General features: G+C 48.1%; 7 protein-coding genes across 7 annotated transcripts; 4 read left to right on the forward strand and 3 right to left on the reverse strand.

Annotated features, from left to right (window-relative positions):
• Positions 1-1755: 1755 nt before the first annotated feature.
• On the forward strand, positions 1756-2429 carry F4807DRAFT_459082 (uncharacterized protein; the record flags this gene model as incomplete). The annotated part of the gene is made up of 2 exons (XM_048001303.1): positions 1756-2028; positions 2124-2429. The coding sequence occupies 2 exons, from the start codon at positions 1756-1758 to the stop codon at positions 2427-2429; spliced, it is 579 nt and encodes a 192-aa protein (XP_047855375.1).
• Positions 2430-2726: 297 nt separating this feature from the next.
• On the reverse strand, positions 2727-4192 carry F4807DRAFT_41236 (uncharacterized protein). Its single transcript, XM_047996775.1, has 4 exons — positions 4167-4192; positions 3583-4096; positions 3091-3513; positions 2727-2972 (listed from the first exon to the last, which is right to left on the reverse strand). Exons 2-4 carry the CDS (start codon positions 3932-3934, stop codon positions 2839-2841), a joined length of 909 nt encoding a protein of 302 aa, XP_047855376.1. The 5' UTR covers positions 3935-4096; positions 4167-4192; the 3' UTR covers positions 2727-2838.
• Positions 4193-5180: 988 nt separating this feature from the next.
• F4807DRAFT_420649 (ATP-dependent RNA helicase mss116) lies at positions 5181-7987 on the forward strand. Its single transcript, XM_047997507.1, has 3 exons — positions 5181-5691; positions 5755-7293; positions 7315-7987. The coding sequence occupies exons 1-3, from the start codon at positions 5318-5320 to the stop codon at positions 7508-7510; spliced, it is 2109 nt and encodes a 702-aa protein (XP_047855377.1). The 5' UTR covers positions 5181-5317; the 3' UTR covers positions 7511-7987.
• Positions 7988-9462: 1475 nt separating this feature from the next.
• F4807DRAFT_420651 (peroxisomal targeting signal 2 receptor) lies at positions 9463-11071 on the reverse strand. The gene is made up of 3 exons (XM_047997508.1): positions 10792-11071; positions 10515-10740; positions 9463-10453 (listed from the first exon to the last, which is right to left on the reverse strand). Exons 1-3 carry the CDS (start codon positions 10962-10964, stop codon positions 9797-9799), a joined length of 1056 nt encoding a protein of 351 aa, XP_047855378.1. The 5' UTR covers positions 10965-11071; the 3' UTR covers positions 9463-9796.
• A 155-nt stretch (positions 11072-11226) lies between these two features.
• Positions 11227-13077, forward strand: F4807DRAFT_41358 (uncharacterized protein). The gene has a single exon (XM_047996891.1). It carries the CDS (start codon positions 11438-11440, stop codon positions 12770-12772), a length of 1335 nt encoding a protein of 444 aa, XP_047855379.1. The 5' UTR covers positions 11227-11437; the 3' UTR covers positions 12773-13077.
• On the reverse strand, positions 12919-14346 carry F4807DRAFT_41302 (glutathione-dependent formaldehyde-activating enzyme). Its single transcript, XM_047996830.1, has 5 exons — positions 13955-14346; positions 13800-13892; positions 13677-13732; positions 13409-13607; positions 12919-13353 (listed from the first exon to the last, which is right to left on the reverse strand). Exons 1-5 carry the CDS (start codon positions 14177-14179, stop codon positions 13033-13035), a joined length of 894 nt encoding a protein of 297 aa, XP_047855380.1. The 5' UTR covers positions 14180-14346; the 3' UTR covers positions 12919-13032.
• A 1255-nt stretch (positions 14347-15601) lies between these two features.
• On the forward strand, positions 15602-16799 carry F4807DRAFT_41292 (uncharacterized protein). The gene has a single exon (XM_047996817.1). The coding sequence runs from the start codon at positions 15879-15881 to the stop codon at positions 16704-16706; it is 828 nt and encodes a 275-aa protein (XP_047855381.1). The 5' UTR covers positions 15602-15878; the 3' UTR covers positions 16707-16799.
• The last annotated feature ends 8 nt before the right edge of the window (positions 16800-16807 follow it).

Consider the following 16807-nt stretch of genomic DNA (forward strand, 5'->3'; position numbering starts at 1 on the left):
TAGTGACGCTAATTGTGGCATACTCTTCGAATCCGATAGGTGATTTCTGCTTGTCTCTGTTGTCGAAGACGATGGTCACGCTTGCTTTCGTCACGCCTGCTTGGCCGCGCTTGTAGATAAGATCCTGAGTTTGATAGTTAGGGCCTGTATGGTCGCAAATCCAGGTATACTTCTTTTGGCACCCATACCTGCAAGTTTTGGGCTCGAACGGTGGACATGTTCGTGATACCTAAAACGAAACAAATGGAATCTAGGATGTTCGATTTTCCACTACCGTTAAGGCCGGTAATGGAGTTAAAGCTCTCATCCCTATGCGACGACATCAGCTTCTAGTATGCGACGTAGAAGAGCACTCTTATTTACTGACCATCCCGAAATGACCGTCCTAACGGCATATGATTTGAAGCCCTTTTAAATAAGTCAGCGAAAGTAATTATTATATCATCTCGTAGCATACATACGTCTATAATCACCTCCGTAACCCTCATATTGGCGACTGCGATTTGATTCGCATATAAAAATTAACGATGGCTCTGTTAACTCGTAACATCTACAGCTTCAAGTTGTTGCCGCATTGGAGTTGCTATTAAAAAACCGGTTGCCGACGCGATTGAGGTCAACAAAAACAAACTACACAGGGATCAAGCTATCATTGGTTATTGATTAGGTATTTAAAATGGGTTCTATTAGCCCCGCGAAGCTTGGCTGATAAATGAGGGCTAATTAACGCACAGACCACGTATAGAGACGCCGTGAGAGCGGGAAGTTGCGGCAGAATCAGGTGCCCCACTACGGTCCCCTCCAAGCTACTATATCTAATTCTTCCCAGCTCCAATCTCAGAATTCCTTTTTCTTTCTTCTTCAGCTCTCTTTGGTAAGCCAACACCACACCTATACTGCATACGGTTGACAATCTGCTAACCTTCGTGATAGCCTTTTGGCTTAGATCAAGTGTAGTATCTGTTCTTTTCAGTTTAATCTCTGAAAGAATCCTACTTGGATTCAATCGTGATTATTCTAATTTTTGCACCTCGGTAGCGCATCCTCTGGGCTTGCCCATGATCGCTCCCACCGTGTCCCTGGTATTACACTGCCTCCAGGTGACGCGAACTTCTTTTTCATTGCTATCTCTGGTTTGGCCAGGGTTGCAAGGAAGAGGATAGATTATTTATGACACTCATAGGTGATCCTGATTGCTCAACGGTTATTAAGAGCAGTCTTGGGTACAGGCCCAAATCATGAATTCAGTCGTACCTGGCCCTATGTAGGTTGCAGATTCGCAAACTCGAACTGAGAGTGACGAGTAATTGCAATGGGTATTATCACCACATTAGCTTCAAATTTGGAAAATGCTTGTGAACGTATTCCGTAGGCTTCGATGTTGATATTAAGATGCCGATGATCAGACTAGCATCAGGTACTTAGGTACATCTGACGTGAGCCCCAAATTTCAGGTGGCCAGGATGGATCCGTGGATAAGGTTTCAACTGTTCCAACTGTTTCAATTGTTCCCGTAACATTCTAAGGTGCAACTCGCTGGAATCCACACGCGACTTCCGAACCCCGTTATCAAAGTTGTCCATAGCAGAATCGGTTCCCTACTGGACGTCATTTTGATCTATCCTGGCCACAATCCGATTTCTTTCGGCCCAGTCCCCGATTAGACCTTGTATCTTCTATCTTCATCTATGACTTTCGTCGAAATATAATAGATTTAGGTGGAAAGTATTACATGCATAGCTCACGGCACAAGAAATGGCAGACGAACAAGTGTCACTCACTTCCCTTATCCTAATAATCGTCCTCGGCGGGCTCATCATTCGTTACCTATTTTTCTCTCCGGCCTCGCAACCTCCGCGACCGACACGAGATGCTCAGTCGGCGTCCCGCGCCAGAGAGGCTGCCGTGGAACGAATCCAGCAAATGTTTCCGCAAGTCGATCGGAGGACTATCTTGTGGGATCTGCACCGTAATGGGGGAAACATCGCGGCGACCACGGAAAGAATATTATCTGGGCGGCTAGAAACAGTATGTCTTCCTAACTCTTCTTCCCTCATGGCACGCATATCCCCCTGCGCGCGTTTCTATCTTGACGTGCGATGCTAATCTTGTAATGCTCTCAGCCGCCTGTCACATTCCAGCCGCCACCTCCCCCAGTCTCCCCGACACCCTCGTCGACAGCGCAAACACAGACCTTCAAGGCGCCACCCAAACCTGCCGAACCAGACTTAATTACCAGGTATAGGTTACAAGATAAGGTCACCGCGAACGGCGAGGCCGAGTCCGTAACAAAGTCAAAGCCATGGAGCTCCAATCGGGACGAGAGACAAGCGTCGCTACAACGGAGGCGAGACGAGATGATTCTGGCAGCGAGGAAGAAGATGGAGGCCAAAATTGCGGCGGAGAAGGCTACCGGGAAGACTCAATAGTGAACATAGACTCAGGACTACGGGTTTGGTTTGGCGACTTAAGGGTCCAGGTTGGAAGGAAGTTGACTGTGCATTTGGACCCCACCCCTCGACTCGACGGCTTTTGGTATATCCAAATTTGAAGTACATGCGTGGCGTACCCTTGGTCTGAAACAGGTTCCGTAGATTCGGAATCGAAGCGAACATATATACATATTCGGAGTCTCACCCTCGGCCAGGTGCCTATGTCATCGTGCAGAAAATATTGCGGAAGTATTGCAGATGCCTTCGTTTAATCATTGTCTATCCATGCCCTTATCCTTCCGTGTTTCTAATGCGTTCTATGTATATTCCAATATGTATACGCATACCTCTATCCGTACGCCAGGCCAATCCCGGCAGGAAATGCAAATACCCGTCATGTCATAACTCATTTACGCCTCTGTTCGATTAAGAGTAAACCCTGTCCGATGCCATCTTGGACTCCGCCGGCAACGCTCTCTATAGTCCAAGCGACAAGGTCGGATAGCAGCTTACCAAGTCTGCCGTCACTTATAGCACCAACTAGAGCACTTGAAGTTAGTAATTGCAAACTAAAGAAAACCTCAACAGCGAGGTCTAGTCTCAAAAAACTAGTTATCGACAGATGCGTGGCTCTTAAACAGGTCCGGAGTATACTCACTCTTCTCACTTAGGGCACCACTCCGCTTCCCGACGGCAGTAGCCAAAACAAAGCTACCAGAGACGATGTGTTGCGAGATGTTGTATTGCCGCTCATAATGGGCTCCGGTACGGATGATGGCTGACAGAAAGGAGAGGAGGATGTAGGCGAAAAGGACAAGGCTCGATACGAATCCTTGAACAGTAGAGTGCAGAAACGTCTTTGCTCTATCGGATGGGAGCCATTTAGATCCTCCCTCGATCCGTCTATCCGTTCCAGTTTGCTGTAATGAGTTTGGTAGCGCGCGTCGGATGACACAGGCTTCATAATCGTCCATATCATCCGGAAGAGCTTTCAGCATGTATGCTACGCCGTCAATATACGATTTCCTTGCGAAGGCCAAGTCAATTGTTTCATGGGCGGCAGAGTGCTGCAAGTAAGAACCTATATCCCAGAGTTGAACAACGTATCCAGACTTATGTGAAGTGGACGGTAGATCGAGGAAATTCGTACCTTGTGCGGCATAATTCCACTTCACTCCTGAGCTGGCATCGGGACTACTGCCGTCGCAGTTCAACGACTTTTTTTGGTCTACCTCACGTCCACTATCAGTGGCGTTTGTTGTTGCTTCTGAGCATGGCCGCAACCCAATGACCGAGTCCTCTTCACTCCTCGTAATCATTACCTCTTCCATGTCTTTCTGAGGTGGTAGAGAACGGCGTCGAAAGGACGAGATAGATAGGCTCGTAGATCGGCGGAGAGATCGGAAAGCCGGCAGTCGAGCCTGGACCGACGTCGGCAACATGTTGAATACCACGATAGACATATCTTGTTCCATTATGATGTCTATTATCCCCCCTTTCATTCCTCTCAATTCTAGCAATGCTGAATATGCAAGTTGAAGTTCAGATCATTATGTTAATATGTATAATATGTATTGGGATAAGAAAAGAAAATAGGTCCCGAAGTTGTTTAACAGAGACAAGTTCAGCTCGGCTTGGAAGAAAGTTCAAATCTAGAGCTTATACTCCATGCAGTTTAGATTCGAGACATTTCAATGACATAACGTATGGGTGTCCATGCAAGAGTATATATACCTGTAGGTTTGAGGACCACATGTAATTAAGAAGGGCAGGAAGGGGTTCCTTTTCTGTTAAATATCAGCGACAAATATGCTACCAGTGGTTGACGCCGCACTGGAGCCATCCATGGATGTATATACTTAGTACTTAGGTAGGTAGCATTTGAAGCACGAGGTTCCGCCGATCCACTTAAAAAGACGCTTTTGTTTAAAGTGGATAAGCGTTTTTCACATGCAACCCAACCACCTTCCGCTACTTCTACCCGCTACCTAGTAATAATAGGTGTAGGATACGCATAGTACTTTGCAAATACGATTATTCTTCTTGTAATAGGGCGCAGCTAAGGAACCTCCCTCGGACATATTTATTCATTCGTTCATTCGTTCATTGAACTTAGAATTCCTCGATTGGCCTTCCAGAGCTCATTGATTGTATTAGGTACCTTATCGTAAATTGAAGAGTAAAACACAAACGCCACAGTACCTGGGCACATAGGTACTATGCAATTTGTAGATCAGCTTCCAAGCTCCCCGCGGTTCGGATTTGATACCCCACTCTTTGAACTTACAGGTACGTAGTAAGGTTCTTCAACTGGGCCGACAAAACATTGGAGAGAACAACGTTGGAGTTTAAGAGTTTAATAACTTGAGTTAACAAATTCATTGACATAACATACCTAGTGTAGGTATCTACGTAGCTATGTCAACCAAACTCACCAATATCAAAGTCGATGATTTACGATTTCTAGGCTGGAATATGTGTTAATAACAGATATATTGTATGTATAGGTAGTCAACCAATATGAATTCCTATTACACAGTGTGTTGTACTCATGACTTAAAGCGACTTGCACATTAATACTGCATGTTGAGGTATTATCAACACTGGATACAATTTTCCAGGATGCCAAGGCCTTAGTAAAGCCGGGGGAAATAAATTTATTCCGTTTCCGATTTTAAGTGGCTCCACATTCAACGGACCGGACCTAGACCCCTGGTCAAAAGTTTCTAAAGAAAAAAAAAAAAATTCGTTCAGCGCAAATTTCAATTCGCCTCGACACGCGCTTTAAATTTTCATTTATAAGGTCGTGCGCATATGAGAGGATCCCTTTACTTCCCATCTCTATTCTTGTGAACCTTGGAAGTAATATCTTCTCTATTGTCGCAATGTTCAAGTCTTCCCTGCAGCGGCATGCCCGCGTAGGCAATTTAGCCCGTCGCCAACTCTCGAGCTTGGCCCCGCGACAGCTTCTCTCTCGACCCCTCGCAGCAGTATCATGCCGGACATTGTCGCAGGTTCAACCCCAATTACCTTCCTTCAGACAAGTCGCCATTCGACTATATTCTCAAGAAGCCACAGCACATCACAATGCAGACGGTGACTCGCCAGCTGGGATTTACGATGTGACCCGGTTTGAAGACCTAGCAAAGCTAGGCGTCAATGAACGAATTATACGAGCCATTACCCAAGACATGAAATATGACACCATGACTGATGTCCAGTCTATGACTATCAACCCGGCACTCAAGGGTGTTGATTTGTACGTAAAACTTCATGTTCCTTTTTATTTTTAGTTAGCCCCTCACTAATTTTTTTTTTCCAGAGTTGCGCAAGCGAAGACTGGAACCGGCAAGACCCTAGGCTTTCTCATCCCTCTTTTCCAGCGTATCCTGCAAGCTGAACCTAGCCTTGCTCAGCCATCTGCCCGTCGACATGCTACCACGGAGGATATCCGTGGCATCATTATGTCCCCAACGCGTGAACTTGCAGAGCAAATCGGTGTTGAGGCACAAAAGCTAGCTGAACACACTGGGATCGTTATTCAAACGGCCGTGGGCGGAACGAGGAAGAGAGAAGCTCTTTGGAAGATGCGCCGAGAGGGTTGCCACGTTCTTGTCGCCACCCCAGGTAGACTTCAGGATATTCTCACAGACCCAGACTCTGGCGTGAAGGCGCCAAAAGTACAATGTGTAGTATTGGATGAAGCCGATCGTATGCTAGACGTTGGCTTCGCCGATGACATTCGCAATCTTATAGATCTCCTCCCACCCATTCGCGAGGTCGACCGCCAAACTCTCCTGTTTTCTGCCACCATTCCCCGAGACGTCGTTCATCTAGCCAAGAGCATGGTCAAGACAGACAATTTCGAGTTCGTGCAAACAATCAGCCCTGATGAAACGCCAACTCATGAACGTGTCCCGCAACACCTTGTGCAGGTGAACGGTTACGAGAATTGGTACCCAACCGTCATGGAAATTGCCGATCGAGCGCAGCAGAGGGCTAGAGAGGATCCCGACGCCCTCCCATTCAAGGCAATCCTGTTCTTCTCGAACACATCCACCGTCGCGTTTACAAACCGAGTTCTCAGGGGAACTTCTTTAGCTTCGAGAGCAGGCGGTCCCGGAATTTACGATATTCATTCAAAGCTAACTCAGGCCCAACGTACAAGGAACGCCGATGCCTTCCGAGCTGCTAAAACAGGTATTCTAGTTTCGTCGGATGTCACCGCAAGAGGAATGGATTTTCCCAATGTGTCGCACGTTATCCAGGTCGGTCTACCCCCAGACAGAGACCAATATATCCACCGAGTCGGGCGAACGGGTCGTGCTGGAAAGTCTGGTGAAGGATGGCTTATTTTGGCCAAGGAAGAAATTCAAGAAGCGCGGAATCGCCTTCCTGGCCTGCCCATTAAACCCAATAAGGATCTTGTGGCTCCACAGCACGTAGTAGGATCAGGTGATCCACCGGCACAAGTTGCGAAATTCTTTGAGGAAGTCTCTCGAGCTTATCAGAAACTTCCAAAGCAACCGTTCAGGGATACATACAACTCTTTCCTCGGCTCGAAAATGGGAAGATATTTGCTGCCTGAAGACGTCATCAACTTACTCAATCAATGGTGTATGAATGGCATGGGCTGGGATCAACAACCTGCCATATCGTCAAAAGCGGCGTACAATCGCGGACTGGCGAATATTCCTGGAGTCAGAATCGGACATGATGAGCCTGACGAGGACGAATTCGGCGGATCTTATGGTTCAGGTGGCTTCGGCGGACGATCGGGTGGCTTCGGCGGACGATCAGGCGGCTTCGGCGGACGATCAGGCGGCTTCGGTGGTCGATCAGGCGGCTCCGGCGGTCGATCAGGTGGCTTCGGCGGACAATCAGGCGGATTCGGTCAAGGTAGCCGGTCAGGCGGTTTCGGTCAGGGTAGCCGATCAGGCGGTTTCGGTCAGGGTAGCCGATCAGGCGGCTTTGGTGGTGGTGGTCGCGGTGGGGGTGGTGGCCGAGGAGGCGGTGGCTTTGGCCAAAGCCGTGACTCATACGGCAGCCGTAACGGTTCGCGCAACTCGTCATTCTAAGCGTACCGTGGCTCCTCTCCGTGTTGAAAAAGGGCCCCAATCCCCTAGATTCGACATCTTGTGTTAATTCCTAATGTACCATCTTCGGAAGCATCCTTCAGCTTCCTCGTTGTATATGTGCCGGGTTCCCGGACTCACGTGCGTCACTCGGCACACGTACCATACCGAAAGGAATAGATGACACGCAAGAACATAGAAGTTGGTAGCGCGTTCGTCATCGACTAGTTCTCGCATTCGCGAGAGCTCCATCCCCACACCATCGGCGTCAAGGTTTCTCGTTGCTTTGGTTTTTCACGAAACGATACAAGGCGTCGGCGGAATCTTATCTCGGAGGGCTGAGGTGAATGAAAGGGGGCCTCAACGACCAAAAGGAAATCTCGACTTTTATGTATTATACTGTAAGGGGGGTCGTTAACGCGCAATGCGAAAAGAAATTAGAAACGATGTGTTTAATGACTTCTAAGAAATTGGATGGGTTATTCGTGCTTGTGTTGAAGTGATTTCAGGTTGCTGCTAACATACAGCAACTTCCGATGCCAAAGGACCTAAGAACGATGTATTAAGCTAGATAATTGATGTGTTCTGATTCGTTCAACAAAGTTACATACATGTTCCACGGCAAAATATAGGGCAGAAGTTTTGATCCCTAGGGAAGTTTTCATAGAACGCTTCATGAGAAATCAAATCTTAATCCTACAGAGATGTGAGTCGGGAAAGGGACTCTAGCATCCAACGGAGGAACAAAGAAATCAACTTGCCTCAGGAGATCCTGTGATGGAAAACCACATGGTCCACCTGCCATCTTCTTCGTCCACGTGGTAATTACTTTCTGACAGTTGCACCAACGAGGGATGATATCCTCTGGGATTTCCTGTTCTTCTGCTTCACGTTGTACTGTTTTTTTTTCTGTTGCCTGAGTCTGGCCTGAATTATTTTCAGAAGATGCTTGCCCGTTGGGATGTATTAGCGGAGTATCTCCTCAAGAGGTACCAACGCTTGCGCCTCTAAGGTCGCATCGATGACCCGAAATCTCGAATCCTAGACGGCTGGACAAGGTACATTGCGCTCTCCGTCAGCGAAGACCCTCTTCATCCATTCTAACCTATCAGTTCCAGTACCAAAAATCAGGCAATTAAAACTATAATCATATACAAAGGGCGGGGGACAAATCCTTCTGAAGATAGGACAAATACCCGGTCCTCCGATTCGAGCATTTTAAATAGGACTGAGTAGGTTTATGAACAATCCGTATATGAGAAGTCAGGGGTCCAGATTTGACTGGAAAACTTCCTTGTGCTATACAGCTCTCGAAGTGACAGAACTTCTCATACGGGAGCACGATCAGATCGCTATCCTTCGAGAACTTTGGGCCAATCTTTAAGATCTAGTGCGGTAACATCGGACTAGGAAACGTACGTCATTGCGACTGAAGCATGGCAGGTTGGGTGGCTTTTAAGAGTAGTATCGAATATTGAACCATTGGGGTCTTGATCTTAGCGGAGTCTTGACAATACTACACTGGTGATGTGTGAAGTACTTTGGTAGTTAAGTGTTGCCTATAGAATTCGGGTTGATCTCCAACGTTGCGGGCTTCGACTAATAATTAAATTGTAGAACCGCAAAGTGTTCGACAATACCTATCGATACCAACCTACCTAGGTAGTCTACCACTACCTTTTACTGTCTGGGATACGAGGAACAATGATAGTGTATCAGAAACAATTTATGCTAGTCGGGAAACTCCTCTCGAATCATATAATAGGTCTGTTACATCTTACATATATCTAGAATTTGGAACTCTTACAATTGTTGATATCTACATGGGTTACCTAGTATTGGCTTAGAAGGTACTACGTAGGTAGTTACATTGCCTAAGGTACGCATGAAAGATTTACAAGACTAGGTAGGTACATTATGTGTATTAGTATCCATTATAATTCAATGATTGGAGCTTATCATAAAAAAAACACATGTAAATTAGGCGTCGGGTTAGTTAGAAGACAGGATATTCCACTTCGTTGGCTCACTATCGCTAACCCATGCTTATAAGGTAATCATTCATATAAGTTGATTCAAATTTCCGATTCATATCATTTCGTAGGCAGAAGACCAATATATATGCCATTTCAAATATGATGGTATCAACAGTATTGTAAACCCTTAACTGCTTTATCAAACGCCTCCCAATGCAAATTCCCCGTTGTAAGCCCACAAGTTTGTCGTCTATCACCAACGAGTCGTATTTTCTCTCTTGATTCCGCACGAGGGCAGGTGTTGATATAATCGTTATGCTTGTCCTCGCAAAATTCTATTCGCATCCCATAATAACAACCTCTCATCCCACCCTACACTTGCAACCCAACCGCCAACACCAAACAAGCACCAATCGACGCCCGTCACAAATTCGGTATGCCTATTCATGATGCCGAGTTGGATCCCGGCCTTTACCGGGGACTCTTGTTGTGCCGGCATCGTCGACCCGTCTGTCCATAGACGTACCGTCATGTCATAGCTTCCGCTAATCAAGATGTCGCTGGCGTGTGGACTCCACGCTAACCTCCGGACGGCGTAATCGTGGCCCATCATCACGGATGCTGGCCCCGTCGAAGGATTCCTAATGTCAAATATCCGTATTACCCTGTCTACGCCGCCTGTCGCGATCACTGTATGGTTGTACTTATTCCAGTCATGTGTGAGGATCTCCCCTGGTACGGCAGGCGGGGTGGGGCCTTGCGGGAGCGGAACAGGAGCCGGGATATGAACCGGAATTTTAGAGGTTAGATGATACTGAGCGGTGACCGGCGTCCGAAGGTCGAATATCCGCAAGTGTGAATCGGATGATACGGCAGAGATGATGTTTGGATTGGAAGGGCAATATGATGTACTATAGGTACAATTTCCGACTGGTAAGGTTTTGATGGACTCTTTTCTCGCCGGCGACCACTATGAATATTCATTTAGTATTGTTGAGGCTGACACAAGCGCGCGCAGGAGGGGTGCGTACGATCTTGACTGTTCCATCCCACGAGCTGGAAGCAAAAGTGTCCTTGGTGACAGGACTCCACGACACCGAGAATGTTTCTCGCTTATGCTCGTGGAAGTTGGCCACAGGAAACTCGTTGACGTTCATATCATAGAGTTTAATAGAGCCATCACCACACGCGACCAGCAGCTGGTTCTCATTGATCTCGGACCAGGCAAGGTCATACTGGGCATCGTTCGTATCGAAGCTAGACGAGGATCTTAGTTTAACGTGGAGCTGCGCATTCACAGTCGCTTACGTCTTCTCGACCTGGACACCTTGCGGCCCCAAGCCTAAGCAAAATACACGACCGTTTCCTACAATGCCATAATTTGCGGCGGATGCGACAGCTATGCGCGAGTCGTAATAAGGCGAATATTTTACGGCATAAGGGTTCCAGCCGGGTGTGCGGAACTCCAGCATCGAAGCCATGTCGCTTATATAGAGCAAATAAACCGCTGGCCTTTAGACCTCAACCTTTTAACTTGCTGGCGCATTGGAACTCTAGACGATTGAAAGACGCTTCATCGAGAAATAACGGCGAAGGTATGACGATGAATTGAATGCCACCTAGTGGGGCCTCGGCTCTAATGGTACCCAGGTACCTGTGACAATGTGGGGGATGTGTAACACCAACATGGGTATCCTCGGCCCTAGTAAATCGATTTCCGGGAAGGTCTCACCTCAGGGCTCTATTCGATGTACATGGGCTTAGTCATCTCAATGGCGCCCTTCAAGTTTCATCGTCCGCCGTCCTTTCTGAGTCATTCCATCTACTCATCTACATATTTAGGCAGCTAATCTTCATGTTAGAATATGAAATCGTACGCATTACGAATCAAGCGTTTGCGAGACTTTAACATCCATTGTTATAAACACATCAAACGTTGCAGACACTCTGCAGCATGGATACACCTTTGAAAAGAGATAAGCGCAAATCGTCTGCACTGGAAGAATCATCAATATTATTCGACGAGAATGAGTCGACGGAAGTGAAACTGGCCATTCTCTCTTCAGTGCACCCAAATATTAGTCAGGAAGCTCTATTAGAAGCGCTTTTGGCACATGACGGCTCTGTTCAGGCAGCTTCTGCTTCTTTAGCTGAGGATCGATCCGGATCACCTAAGAAGCCGAAGACTACCGCCACGATTGGTTGTCAAACTTCTTTACGGTCGTTTGCATATCCATACTCAACTGAAGAACGATCCGTGTCGCCTAAAAAGGCAAGGCGACTCTCTAAGAAAGGAGCAACCCTTCACTTATATGATCCCGAAGATATAGCTGAGCATACGCCTTGTACTGTAGTTCATAATTTCCTGCCACCAGATGAAGCCAGCGCTCTTCTCAAGGAAATGTTACACGAATCAGAGTCATTCGAACAAATCACTTTCAAGTTATTTGACAACGTCGTCCAAAGTCCTCATACATCCGGCTTCTACGTGGGGACGGAAGCAGAGATCAACACCCAGAAGCACGACTACTTCTATAACGGGGCTAAGTTAGAAGACGTCCGACGCATCACACCTCAACTTCTGCATGTCAGGCCAAAAGTCCAAGAGGCTGTAAATAGAGAAATCGAAACCCGCATTAAGACTCGGTACCCCGGAGGACGAAAGCTCAAGTATCAATCTCCTGATTCTTGGTCACCAAACTGTGCATTCGTTAATTGTTATGATGGGCCAAAGCAAAATGTCGGTTACCATACTGATCAGCTCACATACCTAGGCCCAAGAGCTGTCATAGGTTCACTTTCTCTGGGAGTTGCGAGAGAATTTCGTGTCAGAAGGATCGTGCCAAAGGACGACAACACCAACCCGGATGACCCTGACGCCGAAGGACAGATTTCTATACACCTCCCCCACAATTCACTTTTGGTCATGCACGCTGAGATGCAGGAAGAATGGAAACATTGCATTGTTCCAGCGCAAGCAATCGACCCTCACCCTATCGCGGGCAATCGGAGGATTAATATCACCTATCGCCACTATAAACCAGCATTTCACCCAAGGTACACGCCAAAGTGTAAATGCAAGATCCCTGCTGTATTGAGGGTCGTCCAGAAGAAAAAGGGGACACAGGGGAGGTATTTTTGGATGTGCTATGGTGGAAATGTGCCTGGCAAGGAAAATTGTTCGTTTTTCCAATGGGCCGAATTCGACGATGATGGAAATCCTAAGTGGGATAAGACTCGTTATAAAACCATTCGGAACGATAATATCCCCAACGATTCGGTAATATGACATTACGTACCTATATCGTTCGAGAGGCTGTGATAAGCAACCCCTATCAACAGGTTGACCTCATCCTCAACGGAAGACTCTAATAAGAGAGAAGTCAAGTCACGTTCGGGAGGGCTATCGCAAATGCGATTTCCATTTTGAATACCCTATACTTGAGTGGGGATAAAGCTTATATTCATACACGTGCAGGAGATAAGTCTGTCCTCCTACCACCCGCCATTTTGTTGGACTTCGGCCTGTCTTTATTTAATCGTTACTTCTTACGGCTCGACATAACGAGGCAGGGTCGTATTGTAGCCATCGAACTGCGCCACATTCAAATTCTTGATATCCAAGTCGTTGAAGAGTCTCAGGTTGATGGGCGTCAAATTTTGACCGCCCCTGGCGAAATTTTGCATACCTTCTGGCAGCTCCTTGAGCTGTTCTTCAGTGATCGGCTGCCGTTGATTGTGCACCGCGATCCCGCAAGTTTTGCAAAAGGTCTTTCCAAACAACTTAGTGTTGAATAGATAGACACCAAGATTATCTTCGCCCTCTATGACAACTTGCTCCTTCTGAGGATAGAACCATACATATCCATGCTACGAGTATGTTAGTCTTAAGTTCTTAGATGACTACATTGCCATTAGTACTTACTCGATTGCATATGCTACAATTGCATTCCATTATCCTCTCGGAGGAGGATTTGTCGAGCGGCTTTGATTTTAGCGCCACCTTGACAGCGCCGCAATGGCAGCTGCCGGTGTATATCTTTCCTCCCTCTATGACAGCGGTTGGTTCTGGGCCTGAGAACTTTGGCGGTTCATAAGGTTTCCCGAACGATTTACCATCGATACTACATTAGGAAGTATCGTTTATCAATCCATACTCTCTCAGGAATCAGAGGAGGAAGGGTACCACTCACTGGCCTCTTTCAACTGTCCACACGTCTACGCCTTGACCGTATCGAAAAGACCGAACCTGTGAGTATATAAGCTATTTGCGCGTCTACCGCATTACGGATCGTGTTTGAAATATGATCACCCACGTTGAATCCAGTCACCGGCTCCTTCACCTCACCTGGCTTCGGGGGTTCCATATGTCCAATAACCAGGAGCTGGACTCCGCAGTTAGGGCAGAACTAGTTTCCCCTCACGTCAGCACTATAGAGCAAGGCAGCGTAGTCGACCAAGTCATACTTGCCTTGTGGTTAAAAGTCTTCCGCCCAAAGGTGTAGTTTGTCAAGGTATCGATGTCACCTTTCACGAAGTGAAACTTCCCAGGCTCAGATTTGGCCCATAGAGCACCTTTCTTGTAGCAAAAGCTACAGTTGCATTCGGCCGGCTTGAAATCCTCGGGCAAATCGAGTTCATAGATATACTTGCCGCAGTGGCAGCTGCCGCGGAAGGTCTTCAGGGTTTCGGCCATTTTATCGAGATATTTTTTTGAACAAACAATAGGTGAGATATGGATATGGATGAGAGGCCTTTATATGCTTAGGGCTTCATGGAGGAGCCTATGAGAGAAAAGTAAGCTACGCTCATGAGTTTGACCGACTGCGCTATAAGCGAGAACATACTCCTGCGGCGTTGCTTTTTTAGAAGCTGCCTAGAAATCGGTGGCAGGGAATAGGTGAGCACCGAAGGAATGGAGACCTTTCAACCTCAACTACTCCTAGGACTTCACCGCATAATCTCCATTTCAAGTTTCATAACGAATTCGGGCGGAATTTTACCGTCACACATAATACTACATCAGCCTACATGGAATTTCCCCAGAATATCAAAAGCGATCGAATTATATTGCGGGTAGTTCGCAGCGGCATACAGACACATGTATTAGTAATCGCATTTTACGACTCGCTCAATACGACCCTTCGTTTTAAACGAAACTCGCGTCGTCGGTGCTTGACCGCGAGCCGGTTTGTCGCGTTTTCAGGTGACTAACAAATAGGCGAATGACTCATTTGCTGTGAAAATGGCGCCGTAGTGCCTTAACGAATACAGGATACTGCATATACGCCGTATTCTCAGTCAGCTCCAGACTCCTCCCCTATTTCGACAGAGATGCAGTAGGTAGATATGCAAATACTCCACGGACGGAACCGGAGAGTATCGAAGGAACGCGTCATGGCAATTTCTCTTTAGAGATAGAGTTGCATAGCCATCTCCATGTTCCTTGAATGTGGAGATTTAGGTGACAGCGATAACTTGGAGGGGCTCACTGCTGGCCAAACAAATTGGATATAAACGAAAGACCTGACGCATGGGGATTTTGGTTATTTATTCGTCAACCCAGTCGATTATCTCCTTCGAAACAACTTAACTCCGACGTTTTAAATATGGCGAATTGTCGTCTAATAAGATGGGCCAAGAGATCAAGACGTGATATTGAATCTACACCCAGAAGACAAGAGCGACTGGAATTCTGCATCTTTAATACACGGATACCTTCCCCGTTCTCCACCTTGGAGCGGTCTGCGGGCCATGCTGGCCATGGTGAAGGCCGATAAGATAAGACGGGAATGGCAAGTGGGGACATCCATGTCCGGGTCCACAGGCCGTTTACTGCCATGAAAAATCTGGGCTTAGGGCGATCGATGCTATGTTGCGGTAGCAACTATCGGGGTCCCAGCCACCCCTGCCCCTTATCCAGTGATTAAATCCAGTGGACCTTTACGTACGTGGGTAGCGGCGGACACAACGCGATGTTGGCGCCTTATTACCATCTAATTAGTTGTCAACCGCGCACGCATCTAGCCTTGTGAGTTGTACAGTACCTAAACGATCACCTAGCTATTTTTGTTTGAAATCTCTTCGTTTCCTGCTTAAGAAACAAACATTCAAAGTATTTTGCTTCTTTTTTTTTCCTGTGTTGTTTTAGTTGTCCAATTTACCTACCGCCGAAACCTTGCGCGCGCGATTACTTCCGCCCTGTTTTTAGGCGGGCTATTGCCGAATACGAGCGAACCTTGGAACCACGAAACCACAACGAACGGGGAGTCGGGCCAAACGGAGGGCACGTCTCGAATCTTAAGACGATCTTGGGAGAGTAAAATACACCTTCGTTAATCCTCCTACGTTCGATTAAATAGCGATATTTCGTTACGACGCCGAAATTCTCCCCCATGCCGCCTCCCGAACCCCTGCGCGCCCTCGCGCGCGATATCCTCGCGGCTCCGGCGTCCCGAGACGATGCGTCTCCCTCGTCGATTCCCACGCCGACGGCGATAACGTCGCTTACGGGCAGACTCCACGCCCTCGCGTCCCGCACGCACCACCTCTTCCCGCGCCTCGCCACGGACGTCAGCACCGTGCCGGAGGGGTACGGGCGGTACCCCAACGGCCCCTCCCCGGGGGCCGTCGTCGGCATCGTGCTGGGCTCCATCGCGGGGTTCATCCTGCTGCTGTGGCTCATCTACTGGTGCGTGAACATGGGGGGCGCGTCGTCGCCGCCGGCCGACGTCGAGTCCGGGTACTTCGGCGCCGGCGGGTCGTCGAGCGTCGTCTCGTACCGGTCGCGGCCGCGCGTCGTGCACCGCCAGAGCACCAGCAATAGGCACACGCACAGCCCGCGCCGCCGCACGAAGGAGACGATCGAGATCTCGCGCCGCGACGTCAGACGCGAGGTCTCGCCTCTTCCTCCGAGGACTCGCAGCCCGGGCGTCGATCAGATCGTCGTTATGGAGGAGCACGGCGGCAGGAGCGGCAGCAGCAGGTCCAGGTCCAGGTCCAGGTCTATGAGCGTGAGCCGCGCCCGCGCGCGGCGCATGTTGGATGAGGATGAGATCGTGGTGGAGGAGGACCATAGCACGCCGCCGAGAAGACGGGATAGTAGGAGGAGTTATAGGAGGAGGAGCAGCGAGCGGAGGAGCGGCCAGTATAGGGATGGAGATCAGTACAGGTTCTCGGGCGGGTCGGGGTCGAGGCGGAGAAGTACCTCGAGGAGGCCGTGATGCTTAATTATGAGGGCAATGGTGATGGGTAGGTGGTATAATGGGTGTCATAATGAGTAGGGATGAAGTTCCGAGGTTCTTTGATGAGAACGAGGTTAGGT

This window comes from Annulohypoxylon truncatum (assembly GCF_022578515.1).
Source record: "Annulohypoxylon truncatum strain CBS 140777 unplaced genomic scaffold F4807scaffold_11, whole genome shotgun sequence".
In the NCBI taxonomy this organism is placed as follows: domain Eukaryota; kingdom Fungi; phylum Ascomycota; class Sordariomycetes; order Xylariales; family Hypoxylaceae; genus Annulohypoxylon; species Annulohypoxylon truncatum.

What these genes read in the sequence shown, in the direction of transcription:
- F4807DRAFT_420649 (XM_047997507.1), top strand. Translation starts at nt 5,318, where the DNA reads ATGTTCAAGTCTTCCCTGCAGCGGCATGCCCGCGTAGGCAATTTAGCC. An exon ending in GCACTCAAGGGTGTTGATTT is followed by an intron (nt 5,692 to 5,754) that starts GTACGTAAAACT and finishes TTTTTTTTCCAG; the next exon opens with AGTTGCGCAAGCGAAGACTG.
- F4807DRAFT_41358 (XM_047996891.1), top strand. Translation starts at nt 11,438, where the DNA reads ATGGATACACCTTTGAAAAGAGATAAGCGCAAATCGTCTGCACTGGAA.
- F4807DRAFT_41302 (XM_047996830.1), bottom strand. Translation starts at nt 14,179, where the DNA reads ATGGCCGAAACCCTGAAGACCTTCCGCGGCAGCTGCCACTGCGGCAAG. An exon ending in GGAAGACTTTTAACCACAAG is followed by an intron (nt 13,893 to 13,954) that starts GCAAGTATGACT and finishes AGGGGAAACTAG; the next exon opens with TTCTGCCCTAACTGCGGAGT. An exon ending in TGGACAGTTGAAAGAGGCCA is followed by an intron (nt 13,608 to 13,676) that starts GTGAGTGGTACC and finishes TTCCTAATGTAG; the next exon opens with TATCGATGGTAAATCGTTCG.
- F4807DRAFT_420651 (XM_047997508.1), bottom strand. Translation starts at nt 10,964, where the DNA reads ATGGCTTCGATGCTGGAGTTCCGCACACCCGGCTGGAACCCTTATGCC. An exon ending in GGTGTCCAGGTCGAGAAGAC is followed by an intron (nt 10,741 to 10,791) that starts GTAAGCGACTGT and finishes ATCCTCGTCTAG; the next exon opens with CTTCGATACGAACGATGCCC. An exon ending in GGGATGGAACAGTCAAGATC is followed by an intron (nt 10,454 to 10,514) that starts GTACGCACCCCT and finishes GAATATTCATAG; the next exon opens with TGGTCGCCGGCGAGAAAAGA.
- F4807DRAFT_41292 (XM_047996817.1), top strand. Translation starts at nt 15,879, where the DNA reads ATGCCGCCTCCCGAACCCCTGCGCGCCCTCGCGCGCGATATCCTCGCG.
- F4807DRAFT_41236 (XM_047996775.1), bottom strand. Translation starts at nt 3,934, where the DNA reads ATGAAAGGGGGGATAATAGACATCATAATGGAACAAGATATGTCTATC. An exon ending in GTGGAATTATGCCGCACAAG is followed by an intron (nt 3,514 to 3,582) that starts GTACGAATTTCC and finishes TCTGGGATATAG; the next exon opens with GTTCTTACTTGCAGCACTCT. An exon ending in TGGTGCCCTAAGTGAGAAGA is followed by an intron (nt 2,973 to 3,090) that starts GTGAGTATACTC and finishes CAAGTGCTCTAG; the next exon opens with TTGGTGCTATAAGTGACGGC.